The 23,017-nt window shown below is 33.5% G+C and overlaps 1 protein-coding gene and 1 long non-coding RNA gene across 2 annotated transcripts; both read left to right on the forward strand.

Moving 5' to 3' along the window:
* Positions 1–2,366: 2,366 nt before the first annotated feature.
* LOC136235011 (uncharacterized) lies at positions 2,367–8,151 on the forward strand. Its single transcript, XM_066024527.1, has 10 exons — positions 2,367–2,520; positions 3,104–5,290; positions 5,396–5,534; positions 5,644–5,732; positions 5,858–6,102; positions 6,435–6,521; positions 6,628–6,724; positions 6,826–7,089; positions 7,728–7,782; positions 7,874–8,151. The coding sequence occupies exons 2-8, from the start codon at positions 3,209–3,211 to the stop codon at positions 7,015–7,017; spliced, it is 2,931 nt and encodes a 976-aa protein (XP_065880599.1). The 5' UTR covers positions 2,367–2,520; positions 3,104–3,208; the 3' UTR covers positions 7,018–7,089; positions 7,728–7,782; positions 7,874–8,151.
* Positions 8,152–19,194: 11,043 nt separating this feature from the next.
* On the forward strand, positions 19,195–19,936 carry LOC136235865 (uncharacterized). The gene is made up of 2 exons (XR_010691969.1): positions 19,195–19,626; positions 19,788–19,936. It is a non-coding gene; the product is annotated as an uncharacterized lncRNA (long non-coding RNA).
* The last annotated feature ends 3,081 nt before the right edge of the window (positions 19,937–23,017 follow it).

Here is a 23,017-nt window from a genome sequence, read left to right on the forward strand (position 1 = left end):
TAGATGCGGATACGCGACACTATCAATGTGATACCCGTAAAAAGATATGCGACCGGTATGGATTTAAAAACATTATCCACAACAGGTATGAGAATAACCTCGAAGTATCCATTACCCGGTACGCGCTATATTTTTCACTTTTATATGTTAGCTTTAACCACAAAACCTATTCATTTAATTTTTATTTTTTTTGGTAGGGAAAAGATTAGGCAAGACCTATTCATTTAATTTTTATTAATTAAGTTTGATTTAGAATTCTAGAATTTGAAATATTTTATTAAATTTTTAATATTTGTTCTTTTATATATTTATCCTTAGCGGGTAAGAATACCTGTGAGTACCTGCGATTTAAATGAGACAGGTATGAAATTCACGAAATATACATATTAGAATAATGAGACAGTGTAATTAAAAAATAAACGGATATGAATTTAGAATTAACACTACTTACAGATATCCTACCTTTACCATCCCTAATTACGAGTAAAAATATTTTTATGCCTTATCCTTTATTAAACGTCTCACCTAAAAAAAAAAATCTAAAACTTTTTCCTATAATGTATTATTATTATTATTAAAAAAGTATTATTACAGTATTTGTTTTGAGGGAATTACAATATTTTTTTTGTTACAAATATTAACAGTGTTTTTAAATTTGTTTTATATAAAAAAAGAATTTTTTTTAATCTAAGCGCCACATTTCAAACATGCAGAGAACCTCTCTTTGTATATTTCTAAATTAAATATTAAATAAATATGAAATGGCATAATTTCTTTATTTCCTTTTTTTTTTCTTATTCATGATAACAAATTTTTGATGAAAATATATTTTTGTACTGTAATTTAACAATAATATAGTTTTTGACCGTTTTATTCTTACCAAATTAATCCAAAATTTGATCCTTATTTGATTTTTGTTGATTCAATAAAAAATGAATTAAATTTTAATTTAAAAAAGTTAATAAAATATAAAATTAACGGTTTAGGACCTTTAAAATTTTGGAGCCGCTACTAGTTAGAGATAGAATTGCTTTTGACGACCGATATTATGGATAAAATTTTACTATTTTAAACGTGACAAGCATGGATGACAACAAGTGTTTTACGTACAGATACCTGGCAATATCCTACTCTAGTGAGATACCATTACCTTGTATAAAAAGGTATGAGACCAGTATGGATTAAAAAACATTATCCGTAACATGTATGAGAATAACCCCCGATTATCCATTACCCGGTACCTGCCACATTTTTCAATTTTATATATTAGCTTTAACCACCAAGTTTATTTATTTTTATTAATTAAGGTTGATTTAGAATTTTGAATTCAAAATATTTTGTTGAATTTCTTATATTTTTTTTTATGTATAAGAATATCTGTGAATATCCGTGATTTAAATGAGACGGATATGAGATTCACGAAATATACCTGTTAGGACAATGAGACAAATACGAGTAATTAAAAAATAAACAGATAAGAATTTAAAATTGACACTACTTACAGATATTTTACCCTTTACCATCCCTAATTACGACTAAAATTATATTAAAAATAGTTTTACGTCTTATCTTTATTAAACATCTCAACTAATAAAAAAAATCTAAAACTTTTTCTTCTTCTTATTATTATTAATTACGGTTGATTTAGAATTTGAAATATTTTATTAAATTTCTAATATTTTTTCTTTTATATATTGATCCTTAATGGGTAAGAATACCGGTGGGTATCCGTGATTTAAATGAGACGGATATGAAATTCACAAAATATACTATCCGTTAGAATAATGAGACGAATATGAGTAGTTAAAAAAAACGGGTAAGAATTTAGAATTGACACTACTCGTGGATACTCTACCTTTTACCATCCCTAATTACAAGTAAATTTATTTTCCGCTATCCATATTAAAAATATTTTTACGTCTTATCCTTTATTAAACGTCTCAACTAATAAAAAAAATCTAAACTCTTTCTTACACTTTTTTTTTTTGCTAAAAATTCTTACACTATGTCTCTCTGTATGTTATTATTATTATTATTGTTATTATTATTTTTTGAAATTATTTTTTTTATTACAAATATTTAGAATTTTTTAAATTTGTTTTATTTTAAAAATGAATTTTTTAAATCAACCGCCACATTTCTTACATGCAGAGAACCTCTCTTTGTTTTTATCTAAATTTCAATATTAAATAATTCTGAAAAGGCATAATTATATTTATTTCCCTCTTTTCTTATTTCTTTTCAAACAAATAGCTGTTTATTTCCTTACTTACTATGTGCCAGTTAGGGCTATTTTGGTCATTACACATATTTCACTAGATTTATATGCATGTGTTTCAACAGCGTAACGAAGCATTCTCCGGAATTTCTCACTCAGCCAAACACTCCTTAAATTCAGAAAAATTTCTCACTCCGACACCAGAACAGTCCGAACGATAACTCTCAAGTTTGAATTTCTCAGCTCAATGAGGCTGCCGGAAAGTTGCAGCTCTCTTCCTCGACGAAAGAGATTTAGTTGAGGTAATTTTTTTCTTTGATTTTCATGGTTATTTGAACTTTTTGTTTCGTTATTTTGATTTCCGGTTTCGTTCATGTTTTTAGTTTCAATTTCCGTAGTTTCATTCTAGTTCTTATACTCTGAAACTTCTTTTCGGTAGTTGCTATTTTGATGATTGGGGATAAAACTGATGTTTGATACATTTCATTGATGTTTTTGGTTTTAATGGTTATTTTGATTTCCAGTTTCATTGATGTTTTTAGTTTTAATGGTTATTTTGAATTCCAGTTTCATTGATGTCAGTAGCGCTTCTGCTTTTTGTGTCGGTTTCGTGTCAGTGTCCGTGTCCATTTTGGTATCTAGGCGTTATGTTTTAGGAATAACCTTTCAGTGTCTGTTTCCGTGTCCATACCTGTTTCCGTGTAACATTGATTGATGTTTTTGGTTTTGATAGTTTTTGCGTTTTATTGGTTACAAAGTTGCGTTTTATTGGTTATTTGAACTTTTCATTGGTTATACATAGAAATTCAAGTATGTGAGCCAAGTGCTCCAAATTCAGTTACAGGAGTCAAAATGATAAATTGCTAACTTTTCAAACTAATGCAGGTAAGGAGCGAAGAGGACGGGTTACTGGGCTCCTGGCACAGCGGAGTTATAATTGAAACCCAGTTATTCGATTCTGAGATCGAATATGTTATTAAATACGATCACATGCTTGTTGAGGATGAATCAGACTATTTTGAAGAAACTTTGAGGGTTTATGAGAATGAAGTTTCTAATCTTCGTGGGCGCATAAGGCCAGTTCCTCCTCCCGTTGACATCGTAAATGGGGATATCTGTTATGGAAGGTGCGTGGATGTGCATTATAACGACTGTTGGTGGGAAGGTGTGATTTTTGACTGTGAAGATGGCTCCGGGAGGAATGTATTTTTTCCGGAGTTGGCGGATGAAATGCTGACTCCGGTTGCTAATACGAGGATTAGTCAAGATTGGAATGATGTTAGTGGGTTGTGGAAGAATCGTGGGAAATGGTTTTTCTTGGAATCGCTTGAGCAACTTGAAGATGCTAATTGTTTTCATTTTAAGCCAAAGGAATTCTGGTTAGAATTGAGACAGAAAGACAAATTTCAGAAACTCGGTGACTGGACTTGCGATGATAAAGAATTATGGAACATTTTGGTGTTGGAAACATTTGGTGATAAACTTAAACATTTTATGGGTCGTATTTCAAATCTAACACACCTTCCGGAGTTACAAGGGTTGGTAGAGTCTGCTAATTTTATTAATGTGCAGACACGTCAACCAGATGTATCCGTCTGTCAAGAAGCAGCAAGTGTTTTGCCTCATGTATCCGTATGTCAAGAAGCAGTAAGTGTTTTGCCTCAGGATTTATCAGCTGTACCTGGAAAGCAGAATGAGAAATTTGATACTCATTCTTCAGACAAGGTGGGAGTTGTTTCTAGTTCAGGTGGAAATAATATAAGTGGAGAGTGGAAGCCTTCGAATTCCAAGAAAAACAATTGGCTACCTGCTGGCTCGGACATGGTTACTGGAGCTGAATTTTGCCCAGATGCTATTACTAAATATTTACAGAAAAAGAAGAAGCATGAAGTTTCTTGTATCGTTGATGTTAGGAAACATCTTCTACATCTACGGTGGAAAATCGAGTACTTAAAGCAAGAACAGACTCGATTACGTTACACTTCTCCTGATGGGAAAGCGTACTATGCTCTTCGTCAAGTCTGTTTGTTTTTGAATGATCATGGAAAAAGAAATTCTTCGATCACTCAAGATGAGAAAGGAGGTCCATTAAGTTGCTCTGATGATTCACCATCCCCTCTTTCTGAGGAGCTACCAGAGAATCAGGTTCCTCCGGTTTCTTCTAATCCTAATCTAGTTTATATCGAACCCGAATACTGCCCAGAAGCAGCTCTAGAGTGGTACACAAAGTCACCAAGCATGGTTAAGAAAAGAAAAGGTTTTACGGAAATGACATGGAGAGCAAAGAAGCATCTTTCAGCTGTGGGATGGAAATTTAAGCGAGTTGACCATTCTGGCAGGCTTGAATTGCGCTATATTTCACCAGAAGGGAAAATTCATAATTCACTTCGGGCGGCCTGCATGGCTTCTATTGGAACTTCTGCTTCTACAAGTAGACGTCGGGAGGCAGTAAGCAAGGTTCAGGCAGATGCAGCCTGTCAGAGAAGTTCTTTGAGAATATTGAAATCCAGGAAAAGAAAGAAAAGATTACAATCATCTTCTTTAGATAAACAATTAGACATTTCAGATGCTCGGAAAACCAGAAGCCGTGTTCTTAGAACAAGGAAAAGAGTGAAACAGGTTGCAGATCCTGATCCCTCAGATGAGAAGCCTCTAACAGTCCTGTCTTGGTTGATAGACAATAATATTGTCTTACCAAGAGCAAAAGTACATTTCTATAGCGGAAGCGACACCCATTCAACTGCTGGAGGTCGTATAACTCGAGAGGGAATCCAGTGCAATTGCTGTTGCGAGGTATATAATCTTCGTGGCTTTAAATTTCATGTCAGTGGCGACTACGACAGTCCGGCTGCCAACATATTTTTGGAAGATGGAAGGTCTTTGTTAGATTGCCAGAAGAAACTTATACACAAAGAGATGGAAAAATTTGTGGAAAAACCGGTTCGAAATTTAAAAGGCAGTCCGGATCATGATTTAAATGATGATATATGTTCAATTTGTCAGGATGGCGGGGCTCTTTTATTATGTGATGGGTGTCCTTCATCATTCCATAACAGTTGCATTGGTTTGGTGGTAAGTCATATATTTTGTATTCAATTTTAAGAGTTGTATGTTTGATATATAATGTTTGACAACTTCCTTTCTTTTTACATTAATTATCTTTTTGCGCTTCTATAGGATATTCCAAAAAAAGAAGAAGAATGGTTCTGCCCATCATGCTGTTGTAAAATTTGTGGCCATAATAAACTGAAAGTAGACACTGAATTTTCAATCGAAGATGCTGCTGCTCTGAACTGTACTCAGTGCAAGAAAAAATGTTGGTGAACTTAATATACTTTTGGTCTATCTTGCAAGTTGCAACAATCTAATTTACTTCACTAATTGTTTGAATTGTCTTTTACATGCCTTCTGTCTATTTGGTACAGATCATATTTGGTGCATTCGGAATAAGGGAGACCCCTCCTTAAAAATGACTACAAGAGAAAATTGGTATTGTACCAAAAAGTGCAAAGAGGTAACTACAGATATAGTATTCGTTTTCTGTATACATTTGGGTCTAAGAAAATTTGCTTAATCTTACATCACCCGCACCATTGATAGTTTTCTGTAGGGCTAAACATTGATGCTAAAATATTGCAGATCTTTTCGGGTCTGAATGAGCTTCTAGGAAAACCAATTCCAGCGGGTTCAGACAACCTTACTTGGACATTGTTAAAACTGAATCACTCGGACAGTCATAAGCTTGATGCTTTTAATGATGAAGCCTGGATAGAGAACTGCAGCAAACTCAATATGGCAGTGGACATGATGCATGAATGCTTTGAGCCTGTTAAAGACCCTTACAGCAAGAGAGATCTTCTTAGGGATGTTATTTTCAATAGAAGGTAAGAATAAGTTTTGTTGTAACATTGTGAACTTTGTTTTTATGCTACCTTCAACGTATCCACTGTCACGAACTATGTAATGTAGTCACCAATTACCGACACAGGTGAAATTACTGTCAGTTGCTTAATAGATACTTGACCAGCTCTTGATCATGAGTTATTTAAGGATAATTAGAAACAAATTTAGCTGTTGAAACTTTTGTCATATCATTTGCTGACTAATTGAAATATTTGTCCCTTGTTACCAATGATTGAGCTTCCATTTCTTTGTTTGCTTTTAAATCTTTGGAGTATGATGCTAAATTTAATTCTTGTTACTTCAACTTTTGCAGGGCAAACCTCAAACGTCTGAATTTTGAAGGATTTTATACAATAGTTCTGCAGAAAGAAGATGAATTTATTTCCGTGGCTACTATTAGGTAGAGAAAAATTAAACCTGAGCAAAATCAAGGATCTATTGACCTTCTTTGCTTTTCCGTTTGCTGAATGATATAATAATAACTAAATGTTCTTTTCTTGTTCAAGGGTCTGGGACAAGTTGGCAGAATTACCGCTCGTGGCTACTAGATTGGAGTATCGTCGAGTTGGAATGTGTCGCAAACTAATGAATGTATTGGAAAAGGTACCTTTTTGTTTGAGTTGGCTTGAGTAGAGATGTTCTCTAATAGAAGATGATTTGGATAAGGTTTGTAACTGATTTCTTTTATATTTTGTTTTCTTCAGAAGCTCATGGAATTAGGAATTGAGAGAATCGTTTTGCCTGCTGTTTCTTCTGTGTTGAATACATGGACTGGTCCATTTGGTTTTTCCGAAATGATGGACTCCGAGAAATTAGCGTTAGTAGACCACATTTTCTTGAATTTTCAGGGAACTGTCATGTGTCACAAGAAACTGATGCAAATCCCATTCTGCTGAACCATGCCCATCAAAAGGTCTATTTCAAATGCACCAAATTCAGACTGGAACTTCCGAGCAAGGTCAAGCTAAGTATGTGTTGTCTTTTCTTTAAATTCCCAAATAGGGAAGATCTTAATTTAAAATTTGCATAGAATTAGTAAGATCAATCACAGGTCATTAAATGAGTGCCTATAGACTTTCCATATATGATGAGAATTATTTATGCTAGTGTGCATTACATGTTATCAAATTCATGAAATTAGAGCTTACAAAAATTGGGAATTTTGGTTGAACAATGGTATTTCAACTTGAATTTGTTCAAAGATCGCTGCATCTGTTGCGAGTCTAGCTATCAGTCCACTGACTTGGGTTCATTGGTTTTCGGGTCTAGTAGTTCAACGGTTATTTAGTCTATGCTCCATCCAGTTGGTTATGCCGCAGATGGATTGATTGGTTGCTTTTGAGGCACAATGGGGTTGCATAATGGTGCTTAGTACTGGCTTATTCAGCACTTTGGGGTTCAGCACGTTGGTTTGTTTTCGATGAAAGAGTCAAGCATATTCTTTATTAGTACGTAGTAAAATTGTTTTCAACTAAACAAGTCATAGCGTAAACATTGAGCTTGCTTAAGCACAACGGTGACCCGGGCAGAATCCCACTGAACTGACCTGAACCCGAGACACAAAAGAGTTCTTATATTTATGTACTAACCTCTTTTAATCTACCAGTGTTACTGCAGTAAAGAGTAGAAGTCGCGCTGAAGCTATTGGGCTCATAGTTTCGGTATCTTTCGCTTCTATTTACTCTCTAGTTCTTGTATACAATTAGCATATACTTCTTAATTCATTATCTGATTGCTGTTTATTGTCAACAGTTGATAGGTGAAGCGGGACCTTGTGCGGACAAAGTTAACAAAGATTGCTCGGTTGACGAATCCAATGGAGAGAAAGAACCGAGGGAGAATAATATCACTAATGATGTTAACATGGAAATCGCAGAAGACAGTCCAGTAAAATGTGAGCGTAATGAAAGATTGAGATACCATTATAAAAGGAGGAGATTAGTTCCATGATATGTTATTTTTTGTTTTGGTTATCTGCAAGTGTAGTATTTATTGTATCACAGAATTTTGTATTTCTTAGGATTATTCAATCAATTACCCTCAGTTTTGGAAATCCTATTAAAGCCCTGTTCTTTAGCATTCAGTAATAACTCTAGTTCTTATGCAACACCCTCAACTCTCAAAAACATCACATACAGCCCCTTACACTCCTATGTTCGGTCAAAATATTGACCAGTGTAGAAAACGCGTTTGACTGTTGACCACACCAATGCCATGTGTCATTTTTTATTAAATTTTTCCATTGAGAGCTCTCCTCAGCGAGCAAGCCCATTTGTGCTCCCAGAGATGGATTTCGATCAAAATTCTTATGACAGAATGGAAAATTTTAATAAAAAAGTGACACGTGACATTGGTGTGGTCAACAGTCAAGCGCGTTTTCTACACGGTCAATATTTTGACCGAACATAGGGGTGTAAGGGCTATATGTGATGTTTTTGGAGAGTTGAGGGGGTTGAGAGGTTATCCCCTAAGTTGAGGGGGCCAGGTGAAAAAAAGTTACAAGTTTAGGGGGCTGGGTGCCTATTAAGCCTTTCTTTAAAAACGTTTAAAAAATGGTATCAATTTAGGCATCGAGACGGATTGGACACATCATTCCTATTACTCCATTAAATTCTCCCTTCACATGCAATTGGCAGAACTTAACGGAGTAATATCAATAACTTGCCTATTTTGATACCTTATCCTTTTAATAAAAAAGTGGTACAATTTTGAGTTTTATCTCAATGAGGCCACTCTTGCGATTTCAATGGTTAAAATATATCGAATAATGCTACGACTAATACGTGAGCATGAATTAACTCAGATTTCATGTATTGTTTCGATCAAATATCTGAGTTGACTCATGTTGATGTGTCACTCATATCATCATTCTGATCCATTTTAATCATTGAAATCGTCGGAATGACTTAATTGAGACAAAACTTATTAACCCTCAAAGTGGTGTATAGTTTGAGAATGAACATTATTTTGGTTTTTATCTCAGCTTACGGAAATGTCGGTAACATCATCTCCCATTTATGGGGTAAAAAATAATAATAACAACAATACAAATAAATTATAAAGGTGTTCGCTACGGTTACTTTGTTTTTTACAAAGTATCGTTACTTGGTGTGGTTTCCACCATTTGATTAATTTTATGCTCTATCATCCAATGGTGAAAACCACATTATCAATGCTGCCAATTTTGATTTAATTTTAGTTTTGGGGATTTCAATTTAGGCTTAAGAAGAAAGAGGAATTGAGGAAGAAGAACTAAAGAGATTAAAAAGAGTAAGAGAGACCAATGATTTGTTTTAGGACCTATTTAGTTTTACATTTAAATATTTACTTTTTATTTCTTTTTATTTTTGTTGTAAACAAAACGACGTAGTTCTAATTAAATAAAACGACGTCGTTTTGCTTTAAAACATAATTAAAAAAATAAAAAGAAAATATTAAATTTAAAACCATTCTCCATCCTCAATTATAGAACCAGTAAACACTAAATCTCGTTGGTGAAGGGGGGAAAAGCTCTAAAACTTCAAAATTAATACCTGAATTTTTTTTAAAAACATACAAATGTCAGTGGGGCAACTGCCCTCAATGCCCCCCAAACGCCCCTGCATTTATGGCTGCCCTCATATCAAAATATTGTCTCAAATATTTATGTTTAATAATAATATTTTAATTATATGAATGTGTTTTTTTGACAATTCAATTGGTAGTCTGTGTTTCCGCCATGGAAGATATCTGTAACTACTCCAAAATGTTAAAAGTGTATCAGAAGTAATTTTACTCCTAACGTCTAAAATGGTGTGCAATTTTACCCTTAAAACTTGTAGCCAAGAGCAATTTTACCTCTAACATTGATTTGAGTCAATTTCAAACACTATTATAAAATACAGATATTTTTGTTCCTTATATTGCACCAGTTACATATCAATTCGTTTAAAAAAAAGGATTTCATGTTTTTTGTAATTTAATAATTTTTTTTATCTAATTCGTACAAAAGACAATATATTTTTTATTTATTTTTTTTCACATCCCAACATATGGTTGTGATTTGTTACTGATAAAATGACGCACAGGTGAAGTGTAGATGACAAGATTCATGACCGAGAAGATAGTTTGATGAATTAATTTTCAAATTGACCAAATTTATCAATGCTAGGGGTAAAATTGCTCTTGGTTTATAATGTTAGGGGTAAAATTGCGTCATTTTAGACGTTAAGAGTAAAATTACTTCTGGCCCAAAATGTTAGGGGTATTTTTGCACCCAACCCTGAATACAATGCGACTTTTAAACATATTACATGATCCCTCAACGTGATATTAAATATACTAAATCAAAACTCATACTAAATATTTCTAAATATTACCATATCCTCAGTATTTTTAAAAGTCATCATTAACATGGATACATAGTACATAATCGACACTAATCCAATTAAGTTAACACGATTATTATACGAAAGTTTTTGGATTGGATTTGCTGTTAGAAAATGATGTTTTTCCAAAAAGCAGAGATTCTTTGCTTTTGTAAGATGCTACTTTTCAGGTGTAAAAGGCAAACAGCAGCTCCCTAACCAAACATCTAAAACTCTCCTATTTGAAGTGAAAAGACAAACATGAGTATGAAAAGTAGCAACCAAACACCCCCTTAATCCATGTCATATCAGGGAAACATTTATTTTACCATCAACTTCAATTTGTCTTAATAAAATCATTCAAACTTTTTCTTAATAAAGTCACTCCGACGACTTCAAGCGCAAAAAGATACCGAAAAAGTGACGTGTTAGGGACTCGTTATCAAAATCAAACGAAGTGCAACAAAAAAGCTACCGTTTAAAAATTTCTAGAATCCGTTCGATCGTGTTTGATTGCCATGGATTAAATCTTGAAACATTTTCTATAAAGGATTAGAACTTACGGGTTATAGAGATGGCTGAAGAAATCCACAAGTAGAATGAATGTCTCCGGAGACACATACACCAACGCTTTTGAGATGAGTCGGTGCTAGCCGAACAAGAACGATTGGCTAAATAGAGCAAGGGGCTGCTCTAGTCTATGTTGGCCAAAATTTTGATGTTAGTGGCTAGGTTAGGATTGATTCATTTAGGAGCGTTTATATACTTTCTCAAATTAGGGTTAATGATTCCGTTAATTCAAACTGGCCCTCAATTAGTTCAATCACATAAATAAATCCCCAAGAGAATTTATTTAATTCAATTGGCATCAATTAGTCAATTAAAATAACTAATCTTTATAATTAAGGCCCTTCAATAATTTAATTGAATTATCAGTTCTATTAATAAATTACCCAATGTAATCTAATTGATTAATCGGTTAATTAATTACATTATGAAGTTTATTAATTAATGTTATGTTCATAATGTTCTTGTTTTCCTACTCCGGTGATAAAGAGTCTACACACGGTTTGAGTTCGCTTTTGTAATCTGTTGTATCCTGAGAAGCGACCGTCAATAGCGACGACATCTGTCTTAAGAAAACTGCTAATATAGGTATCAGATTTGTCTAACTTTTTCATTTTTAATTTCTAATTTTATTGTTCATATGTTTTTCTGTGTTCGTTTTGTTTTTTTGGTTAATCATATCTAACATTCTTAAAACAGATTAATTATTTTGTAATTTCCAAAAATACAAGGCAAAAGAATAAGGTAATAATTTGCTTTTGGTTTTTCGACTCAGAGAATATATATTACATTTTTGTGTTTGACGAAGGGCTTGGAAATATATAGGGAAAATTACACCTATGGCCACTGAACTTTACCATTTTAATATTATAGCGACTAAATTTCAATTCTTAATAGTATGACCACAGAACTTTTACACTTTTTAACACCGATGACCATTCTACACCTTAAAACAACCGTTGACGGTCTCAAAATAAAAAATTCGAAGAGTTAATGATATTTTAAGAAACTTTAATTCTTGAAAATTTTCGTTTTGAGGTCATTTAAGTGTTGTTTGGTTAGGAGAGAGAAAGTAAATTTTTAGAGAGAGAAAACTCTAAAAATGTGATTTTGAAAAATAAAAAATGTGGTTTCATGGTAAATGTCATTCTGAACAACATTAATTCTTGAATATTTTCATTTTGAGGACGTTAAAGGTTATTTTGAGGAGTTAATTAAAATTGAGTGGCCACTAATGTTAAAAAGTGTAAAGTTCAGTAGTAATACCGTTTCGAAGAGTTAATGATATTTTAATAAACTTTAATTCTTGAAAATTTTCGTTTTGAGGTCATTTAAGTGTTGTTTGGTTAGGAGAGAGAAAGTAAATTTTTAGAGAGAGAAAGCTCTAAAAATGTGATTTTGAAAAATAAAAAATGTGGTTTCATGGTAAATGTCATTCTGAACAACATTAATTCTTGAATATTTTCATTTTGAGGACGTTAAAGGTTATTTTGAGGAGTTAATTAAAATTGAGTGGCCACTAATGTTAAAAAGTGTAAAGTTCAGTAGTAATACCGTTAAGAATTGAAGTTCAGTAGCCACAATGCTAAAATGGGTAAAATTAAATGGCCATGAGTGTAAGTTACCATTTCATATATTGTCTTGGCTACAGGAGAGTTGATTATAAAAATATATTTTTTTATATAAACCTCATGATTATAAAATTTTCATTTGAGATATAATAAACTGTTAACTTCTTCTTTTTGTGAGACAATCGTGTACAGGAGAACTGATTGTGTTCTATATGTACATGGATGACTAATTATTAATTGTGGTTTCACATATGCTGGTATATGTACGTTAATCGAATATGGTTCCGGTTTTAAGAACACGGTCATTTCAAAGGCTTTAGGCCTATTTGTACTTGTGACAACGTGTAGTTCATAACGAAAGTCTAGAAAAATTCATTGGTATGAATTTTAAGACTTGGCCAGAGTTGGTTATGATGATGATGATATGCGAAAATTCTATATTTTGATATTCTCACACGTAAGGATTGATTTACATTAGAAATATGAAATATCATAAATGGACAAATCTGAGCAGTGATATTATCTAGCCAAGTTAGATGCTGGTAGATGAACATTAGTTGGCTAGATTTAATTTGTGCAAGTAACTGAAAATGTAGAAATCAAATCGCCTTAAAATGAGTATGTCATAATGATTGAAGGGAAATCATATCAATTGGTGAATATGCGGTAAAAAAAAAGCTTCTGAATCATGAACTCGGGTAGAAAAGCTTCTGTGTGATAATACCATTAACCAATTGATCTCAACGAGTATCATCCTTGTTGATTTTATAGAATCAAAGGATAACACAGCAGATCCGCTAACCTAAAAGTTAAACCGAGATCAAATTGAAAAGACATCGAAAGGAATAAGACTAAAGCCCATTAGAAAAGGCGTTTTGTGAAGAAAACCCCTACCTTGTTGACTGAAGATCTCAAGATCTAGGTTCAAATGGACAACCTAATTGCATAAACCTTGTACGTTCACTATGGGGGTAAAACCAAGTCCATTCCTAGATGTAAACAGTGATAAACACGGGAAAATGTTAACCTATATGCTTTTAATGATACATTATGCGTCTATATGCTGAGCAAATAAATCACATATGTTAGAGTGGAGTGGGGTCGGGGGCCTAGTTCTCACACTCTCGCAGAACCAGCCGATGTTCATGACCATAACGGACATAACCATGAGAACCTATACTGTTATATGTTGGTATCTGTGTGGGGTATATCATCGTTCATATAAATGACAGATTAGTTCAAAAACAACGAGTCTACTAGTCAGCCAGTAAAGTAAATATACTTTCACAAGGGAAGGTTCAAGACACATTAGCTACCTATCTTATGCAGATATCTCCTGTAGAAACTTATCACCACGTCGTAATAGTCTCGTTTTTAATTTTATTCATGTGGGGGATTGTTGGAAAATTTTGAATAAAATTATATATTAATTTAAATATCAACAAACACCTCCTTTCATGAACAGTTGTGTCCGTTGTGAACAGTCCTGTTCGTACATGAACAGTCGTGTCTGTCCGTGTACAGTCGTGTTCGTTCGTGAAAAGACATATCCTTTCGAATTCTATTTATATAGAATGGATTGTCAAATCCATACGTTATTAAAGCTGTTGAAAAAGTTGTTGAAAAAACTTCGTGTCTGTTCATAATGTTCTTGTTTTCATACTCCGGTGATAACGAGTCTACATACGGTTTGAGTTCGTTTACGTAATCTATTGTATCTTGGGAGACGATCGTTAATAACGACGACATCTATCTTAAGGAAACTGTTAATACAAGCCTCAGATTTGTCTAACTCTTTTCTTTTAATTTCTAGTTTTATTGTTCATATATTTTTCTATGTTCGTTTTGTTTTTTGGTTAATCACAACAATTAACTATAATCAATTTCCTTAACTAACTTGATTAACTCGTTATTTAACAAATAACCAATCTGTCCCTTAAGTTAATTAATTAGCAATAGATCTGTTCATGAGTTGGGTCGGACTAGGCTCGGGCCGAGTTCAACCGGGTTAAACACTAAAATCATTTGTCCAGGTCCAAACCAGCCCGGACCTTTCAAAATCTGGGCTCGATCGAGCAGAAAAGCTAAATACCAGGCCCGGCCCAACCCAGCCCGGTCAAATTTTCTTTAAAAATTAATTTTAAAATTTAACAATGAAGTTCTAATATATAAAATGGGAAAAAAATCTTCTGTCCCGAATTCCCTGTCCCCTTCCTTGTCCCCCATTCAAATTTTGACACGTGTCCCTTTAACTACACTTTAACCAAAGTTAAGTATATCTAACCATAGTTAGTAGCAATAAAGTAAGATAAAAGGGACACGTGTCAAAAATTGAATGGGGGACAGGGAAGGGGACAGGGAATTCGGGACAGAAGATTTTTTTCCTATAAAATGGTAATAATTTCTATAAAAATATAAGTATGTAATAAATTTATAATGCAAGCAAATAAAAAAAATCCAAAAATAAAATCCACAAAAAATTTAAAAATGAAAGAAAAAATGGAAATTTTTATTCGTTTTCTTTTTTTTTTTGTAGGAAAGGAAAGAAAAAAAAAACAAACAAACAAAACAACTCAACCCGAGACCAGCTTAGGAAAACTGACCCCCACCACATCCTCCAAGATCAAAGAAGAAATGAAGGCCGGTGGAGAAGAAAAGGTAGAAAGACCCAACAAACCAGAGTGCCCTTCCATTACAAGACGGTCTGCGATGCGGTTCTGCTCCCTATAAATATGAACAAACTTAATAGACTCAAAGGAGGACCCAATCCTTTTAATGCCTTTAATAATATTCAAGCTATTCCGACAAACAGACTTGCCCTCAGAAATCATTTTAACCGCTTCTTGGTTATCTGACTCAACCAGAAACTTCTTCACCCCTAGATCCTTAGCCAGCTTCAGGCCAGAGAGAATTCCCCAAAGCTCTGCAGAAAAGGAAGAACCAATACCCAAATTCTGAGAGAAGCCAGAAACCCACTTGCCTCCATCGTCTTTAAGGACCCCTCCTGCAGCAATTCTCCCGTCTCTCAGACAAGAACCATCAGTGTTGAGCTTAACCACACCTTCACTCGGCCTACACCAGCCTAAAAGATTGACATCCTTCCTCTAAACCACCCTACCTAAGGGATCAATTTTTATTCGTTTTCTAATACTACAGGTATAACTCATAATTTTTAAACTGTAATAACCATGATAAGTTATTAAATTTATCTTATTTTATTTTTTAAAACTTAATTATTTATTAATTTATAAACTTATATAATTAACTTAATTATAATTATAATTACATACATGAGCTCGGACCAGGTCGGGCTGGGTCTGGCTTTTAAGACAAATCTCAAGTCCAATCCATTTTATGTTCGGGCTTATATGGGTTTGGACCGAGTCGGGCCAGCTACTCAAAACGCATGTCCAAGTCCAACCCATAAAGAGTGGGCCTGAGCGGATTGGGCGGGCCAACAGGTTGGTGAATAGGTCTAATTAGCAATTAATTAACTTGTTCTTATCTAACTAAATACATAATATGTATTTATTACTTAAGCTTCATCCCAACAGTTGTGCGTGCACGATCCTAGGGTTCCATCCTCAGTTAGTCGTGGACCTAAAGCCCACTGACCGTAAGTGGGTTTTAGCAAATCGTTATGGCCCCCAACTGATACAAATAATTTCAGCCCTCTCAAGAAGATATGGAACTTAGTTAATGTTCTCTCAGTATCTCTTACCAATTGCATATTGATATTATAAACTAGAGACATGGTAGCTGTCATTCTCTGTATGGTTTATTATATTTCTTGATCAAAAGTGAACTGGTGTACCAGATAAGTAAACTACTTATCAATGTATGGTCATACACTTTCTCAGTTCTACTTATCAAGTGGCTAGTGATATAAGCTCACTATTAGGTGAGTGGCAATTCCTTCACATCACTTATCAGTAACAACGTGTTTACTGATTCACCCAACATACTCGTATTTGGCATCATGTTATGGACCTGCTAGGCGCATATCAAAGTGAACCAGATTCCACGTCATATATTATAATGACACGTCCACCATGAATTTTTCTAGAGCGGATCAATCCAGTCCCGTATTGACTTCATCAACACGTACCTATATTCATATCTTACTATACAAGTATCGCAGTCGTATCAACACTACTGCACAAACACTGAACATATAAGTCTTTGGTTTTATTCATTCCCATGAATAGAACAGATCTCAGATAGATTTATGATTGACAATCAATGGATACTCCACTCAGGTTTATAGCACAAGATATAAATATAATGAATTGATGCCTTTATTCATATAACACTTAACAATATATTCGAACAATATGCATAATGTTCAATACAAAGTATAAAACCGCTACCAAAGAACTAGGGCACACCAACATGACGTGGTTACAACGTCAGCAGTAGTCAACATTCACCCCTAATCAAAACGACATGTGGATGCCACCTTCACCTAGGTGACAGCCACGTGTTGTTTCGATCATCGGTGAATGTTGACTACTGTTGACGTCGCAACCACCTCACATTTTCGGTGTCTTTTGCGTTTGAAGTCGCTGGAGTGACTTTATTGAGATAAAATTTAAGGTTGAATGACTTTACTGACGTGAGATCATTTTAAGACAACCATGAAAGTTCATTGAAGGATGCATTTAATCCAACATATATATGATGCTTACCAATCTTTGTGTGTGTTATGATTTAATGTTGATTCTATTGGGCTTTGGAGACTAATAGATAGGTCCAACTTCAGCGATTGACCCATTTCAGTGTCCTTTTCCATGTCCCTTGCACAAAAAGTGGTCCATTTTTGTTATGTGGATCCCTTTGACTCACACAATATATTAATTTAATTAAATGAGGATCACTTTTCATGAGAGGGAGATGGAAAGAACACTGAAATTGAAATTGAACAATAGATTTTCTTTCCTCTATACTAAGATTGTCTATAAATAATCTTGTAATCTCATTGGTTAATTATTGAATATACAAGACATACTAGTCTTTCATGGTATCATAGTTAGATCCTACAATCTCAAAAAAAAAATTGGAATTTCTTTTAATAAACCCTAATCACTCTATTTTTCGAGGGCCAAATTTAGCCTTATCATAAAAAATAAAAAAAAATGTAGATTTAGTCCTAATGTACGAAATTGTATAAATTTATCCCTGATATTTTCCAAACAAGTTCAATTTTAGCCATACGTTGCTGAAAATTTGAAAAAACTGAGTTGACTGTTATTTAACAGTCACACTACACATTATAAACAAGTTTGTCGATAAACTAAACTAGTTTCCTTCATTTTTAGTTGGTTATTTGTAACTATATTAGTAACAAAGCAAATATTTTAGACAGTTTGACAATAAATTTGTGTTTAACTCATATGTGGTAGACTTAGTTATTAGCATTTGTCGCTACCGGATTTTTCACGCGCGTACGCCGGAAGCTAAATCTGTTAATAGTTTTTCCTAATTAAAACTATTTTTTAGAGTCGCCACCAATCAAAATTAAGGCGTGATTGGACACCGAAATTGATAAATTTTAACGGATAAGGAGGTCTGCGAAATAGAGATTTTTGATTCGTTTGTCGGTTACGTGTAGGGAAGAAAAACTTGATTAATCACCCTACCCCGCCCAAATAATGGTACTAAAAGATGTGATTTTTGTGTTAAATTTATTCGATTTATCTTGATTTTATTAATTCTTTTTATGTATTTATTAATGTAAGAGTATACTTGCACTAATTTTGGTAACATCTAATTTATGTTTCTATGACATAGGCACATAAATTAGTTCGTTTTAAATTTTATTACTTTTACCGCTCTTATACCCCCATAACATAGACGTATAAATTGAGGTATTCCGTTCGAATTAACTTTATTTTGAACCACTTTCATACCCCTATGACATAAAGGTATAAATTGACTCGCCTTAACTTCGTTAGTTTTGTACGCGTTTAACTTATATCCCTATGACATAGGGTTATAAATCAAGTCGTTTAATTTTAATTAATTTTATTTTTTATAAGAATAAAAAAGATTGATTAAATTTAACCAAATTATTCTATAATATACCATATAGTTTATTAAAAGTTCAATTAGAAAAAGGGACTTTACTAATCAAATTAAACAAATCAAAGTATCAAAACAGAATTAAACTCAATTAGAAAAACCTAATTTGATCAATTAGTCAAACCTAAGTTGAAAATGAGGTCACAGAAACCAATTGATAAAAAGAAAATAAACCCAAAAAAAAAAACAATTGATATAGAGATTTAGAATTCAGGAAACTCACCTGATTTCGGCCCAATAGCAAATGAAAATGGGTTAAAGCCACAACCAAGGCCCAAACTCTTTTTATTCACCATATATAAATAAACTAGGGAAAATTACACAGAAATTCATCTTTCAAAAACTATTTACAACTATATTAAATCATAATTTTAAATTATATCAAAATAATAAAATTATTATTATTAATATATTTTAAGAATTAGAATTTATAAATTAGGGAATCTAGAATATATTATATTTAGAATTTATAAATTGAAATTCAGAATTTTTAAATTAGGATGTAGAATCATAATATATAAAAAATAATAAGATGTTAAGAATTAAATTTGGTAATATAATTTAATTGTAATTTTATACTTAATTATAATATTCATGTCATTCACCCTAAAAACTAGCTAAATCCGAAGTTAACCCTAATTTTATTCTAGCCACCTCCTTCATCCTCTTCTCTCAAAACGAAGAACTCCAAGGTTCTCCTATGGCAGCCGGTTTACTCACCTGTGGCATTCTACTTCGACGGAAACGATGGAGGTCTCACGGCGGCTCCCATCTTGGCGGCGGTGATTCTTTTGGCTCCGACAGATCGAACACTAAGAACCCGAGGTTCCTCCACGGCGGTCGATCTGCTCGCCGGCTCTCGACTGTCAAAGGTTGAAGGAAGTTCGTCTCTTGACTGAAATTTCGAACTGCTGCCTTCGTGGTTTAAATCGTGGCAGAGGTAACAGTCCTCCCTCTCGTTCCCGTTTGGCTCGTTGGATCTTGATCTATTTTATTTTGTTATTATCACTTGTTTCTTCCTAATTCATTTTCTGATTTTCCTGTTTTCTCTGTTAACAATTTTCATTTTTTTTGTGCTCTGTTTTCTAATTCTTTGTATAGATTAGTCACCATGGATAATTTTGATTTCAAAATGAGGTTTTTGTTGTGTGAAAGGCCCCTGTTGATAGGGATCAAGCTTGCTTTTGCTTCTGTATTTGCGTAGAAGCTTCTTTTTTTTTGTTTGATTGTATTTGCTGGTGTTTGGTTTATTTTTTGATGGTATTGATTTATTTTTTACAGGAGTTCAATGAGGATGAAATGGGTGCAAGAGGGAATTTTAAGAACACAGTAAAAAAAGATTTTGCTCTGTTTTTAGAACTCCTGTTGAAAACCAGATCCTGGTTTGAAGACAGCTAAAGAAGAAAGAAAAGAGGAAAATTTAAGAATGAGAAATAGAAATTCTACTTAAAACCAGAACCTGGCTTGGAGACAGATTAGGAATAGAGAAAAAGGAAATCACTGCCTTCTCCTCAAAACCAGAACCTGGCTTTCAGAGGAATACAGAAAGAGAGGAATAAAAGAAGAAGAGGAATTAAAGATGAAGAAGAACAAAAGATTAGGCAGGAAGAAAACAAAAACAGAACTCAAACTGAAGAAGAAGAAAAGGATAGATCTGAAAAAAATATTAAGAAGAAGAAAAGGATGAAAATGGAGGAGATAAGACAGGTTAAGAAGAAGAAAATGTGAAGAAGGAGAAGAAAACAAAGATTATAAAGAGAAAAGAACCAGAACTCAAACCTTGTTGCTAATGGCATTAAAGTCCTCATTTCCTTTTACGGAAAAGGAATTCTTTAAAGCTCCCTCTTCACATGAGCTTTCACTTCGACACGTCTTCGCTCGTGATCGCTTAGAGCCCTCTTCCATCAATTGGTACTCCCAACCCGTCGACCACAAGGCCAAACATAGCCTTTCCCGTGGGAACATCTACGATAGATCCTGTGCGCTTTACAAGATCTCCTTTAATAGCGGTATCACTACCAAAGACAACAATTCCTACATTCTCATTCTCAAGATTCAAGGCAATTCCTTTCACACCGCTTGCAAATTCAACCGGGATTCCGAGGTTTCGGACGGGTCTGATCCGAATCATGATTCGGACTCAGATTCGGATGACTATCCGGAAGACCAGGATGGGCGCCTACGGAAGACTATTAGAACTGTTATTTGTCTTCTGTATTGCTACTTCTATGTAATGTTACTTTTATTTGGGCTTGTAATGGAATTGTTAAACATTGAAAATGGTCTTTTAAATTAGGTTTGAGCCTTTGAACCTGTTAGAATGGATATGGGTTTCAACTCTTTATAATTTTGGGTGATAAAATATTGTTCATACTCTCAATTCAAAAATCAAATGTTTATCACATAAACATTAGTAATTAGTAAGCTTAGGTTTCTCTTTATCCTTTAAATATATAAATTTTATCCAATTAAATCTCATTATAAGCATATTAACTTAAAAATAACATTCACTTAATTAATAACTAATATCTTAATTGATTGATTAAATCCTTATAACATAAACATTTAACCAATTTTATGATTATTAAGAATATTTCTCTTCCCTTTTGTAAAATATGATTAACTACAATTTACTCACTATATTTAGTAAATAAATATTTATAAAATAAGAATTTGTTACAAGAATAAAAATTATAAAAAATAAGTTACCCCGGTCAAAATGGGTATCTACAGCATTTTATCCGGAATTTTTGTAATTGTATTAGTAACATACTAAATATTTTAGACATAATTGATGTTTGGAAAAAGTCTGAAGTGGTCGTTAAATAACAGTCAAACTAGTTTTTTTAAATTTTTATAACGAAAGTCTAAAATTAATCTTGTTTGAAAAAGTTAGGGTTAAATTTGCATCATTCCGTACACTAAGACTGAATATGTACTTTTTTCTTAAAAACGTTGGACCATTTTTTTTTCTTTTATCATATTATTCAGTTTTAATATTTAATTTTAATTATTTTCTTTTAAAAATATAATGTTTATGCATATTTTATTATTATTAGAGACATATGTATGTATATAAATTGTTGTTAAAAACACAACTCTTTTTTATTACATCAGTTGAACCAAATAGCCACAAAAGGAATCAGAGATATATCATTCTTTGTGTGGAACTGAAACAAACAAATTAGGAAATTCAGTTCATTCCTGCGCCCATCGCCATCCCTTAGGGCCACTCCTTGCTCAGGCCTTCTACCCCGGCGCCACCCTCTCCGGACCGGGTCGTTACAGGCCCACCAGCTTCCGCCTGGTTCGTCCCCGAACCACACATCGTACGTGGAGAGTCGACTCTGATACCAATTGTAACACCCTGGTCCAATACCATGTAGATATTGTCCGCTCTGGTCGAATTCCAACACATTGGGCCTCACGACTTTAAAATGTGTCTGCATGTATTGGATTCACATTTTACTAATAAACCCCAATCACTTCCTCTCCATTTCCGATGTGGGATTCAGTTCATTCCTGCCCCCACCGCCATCCCTTAAGGTCGCTCCTTGCTCAGGCCTTCTACCCCGGGGTCACCCTCTCCGGACTAGGTCGTTACAATTTCATTCTTGTTTTCCTTTCTTGATTCCATTCTCTTACCTCTGTGTAAACCAAACGCTCCCTAAATTTGATTATCCCATTTTTCAAAACCTCGTTGTTAATTCAACCATGGCCACCAGTGGACCAAAAGCAACCAACATAACCAATGTTAGCAACTCCTCTGTGAGCAATGACATCTCGCAACTGCCTCCAATAATGACAATAATCCGCAAGGGTTTGGTTCTATGCTCAGTTTTAGTTTACGTTTTTTTTTTTTTTGCAAGTCTTTCAAGTCAATTAAATTGATACCTTTTTATTTGTCAGGGTTAAGGTGCAAAAATACCTTAAATGTTTTGGGTCAGGAGCAAATGATACAATTTTATCTATAACGTTGGTAGTCAAAAGTAATTTTACCCCTAACGTTGATAATTTGGGTTAATTACAGACACTATTATAAAACACAAATATTTTTTTCCTTATTCTGCACCAATTGCATATCAATTCGTTCTAAAAAAAGATTTCATGTTTTTTATAATTTAATAATAGAATTGGAGATTAATATTTATAAGTTCAGTGAATTTTTTGAATTTTTTTTGTCCAATTCGTACAAAAGACAGTATATTTTATTTTCACAAAAAATTTACATGTTAAAAAGTTTATACACAATATAGCTTAATTTTGAAAAGTTTTACATTGTTATTTAAAAATTGGTTATTGACTTCTCTGATTATAACACATATATACGG

This window comes from Euphorbia lathyris, chromosome 7 (assembly GCF_963576675.1).
Source record: "Euphorbia lathyris chromosome 7, ddEupLath1.1, whole genome shotgun sequence".
Lineage (NCBI taxonomy): Eukaryota > Viridiplantae > Streptophyta > Magnoliopsida > Malpighiales > Euphorbiaceae > Euphorbia > Euphorbia lathyris.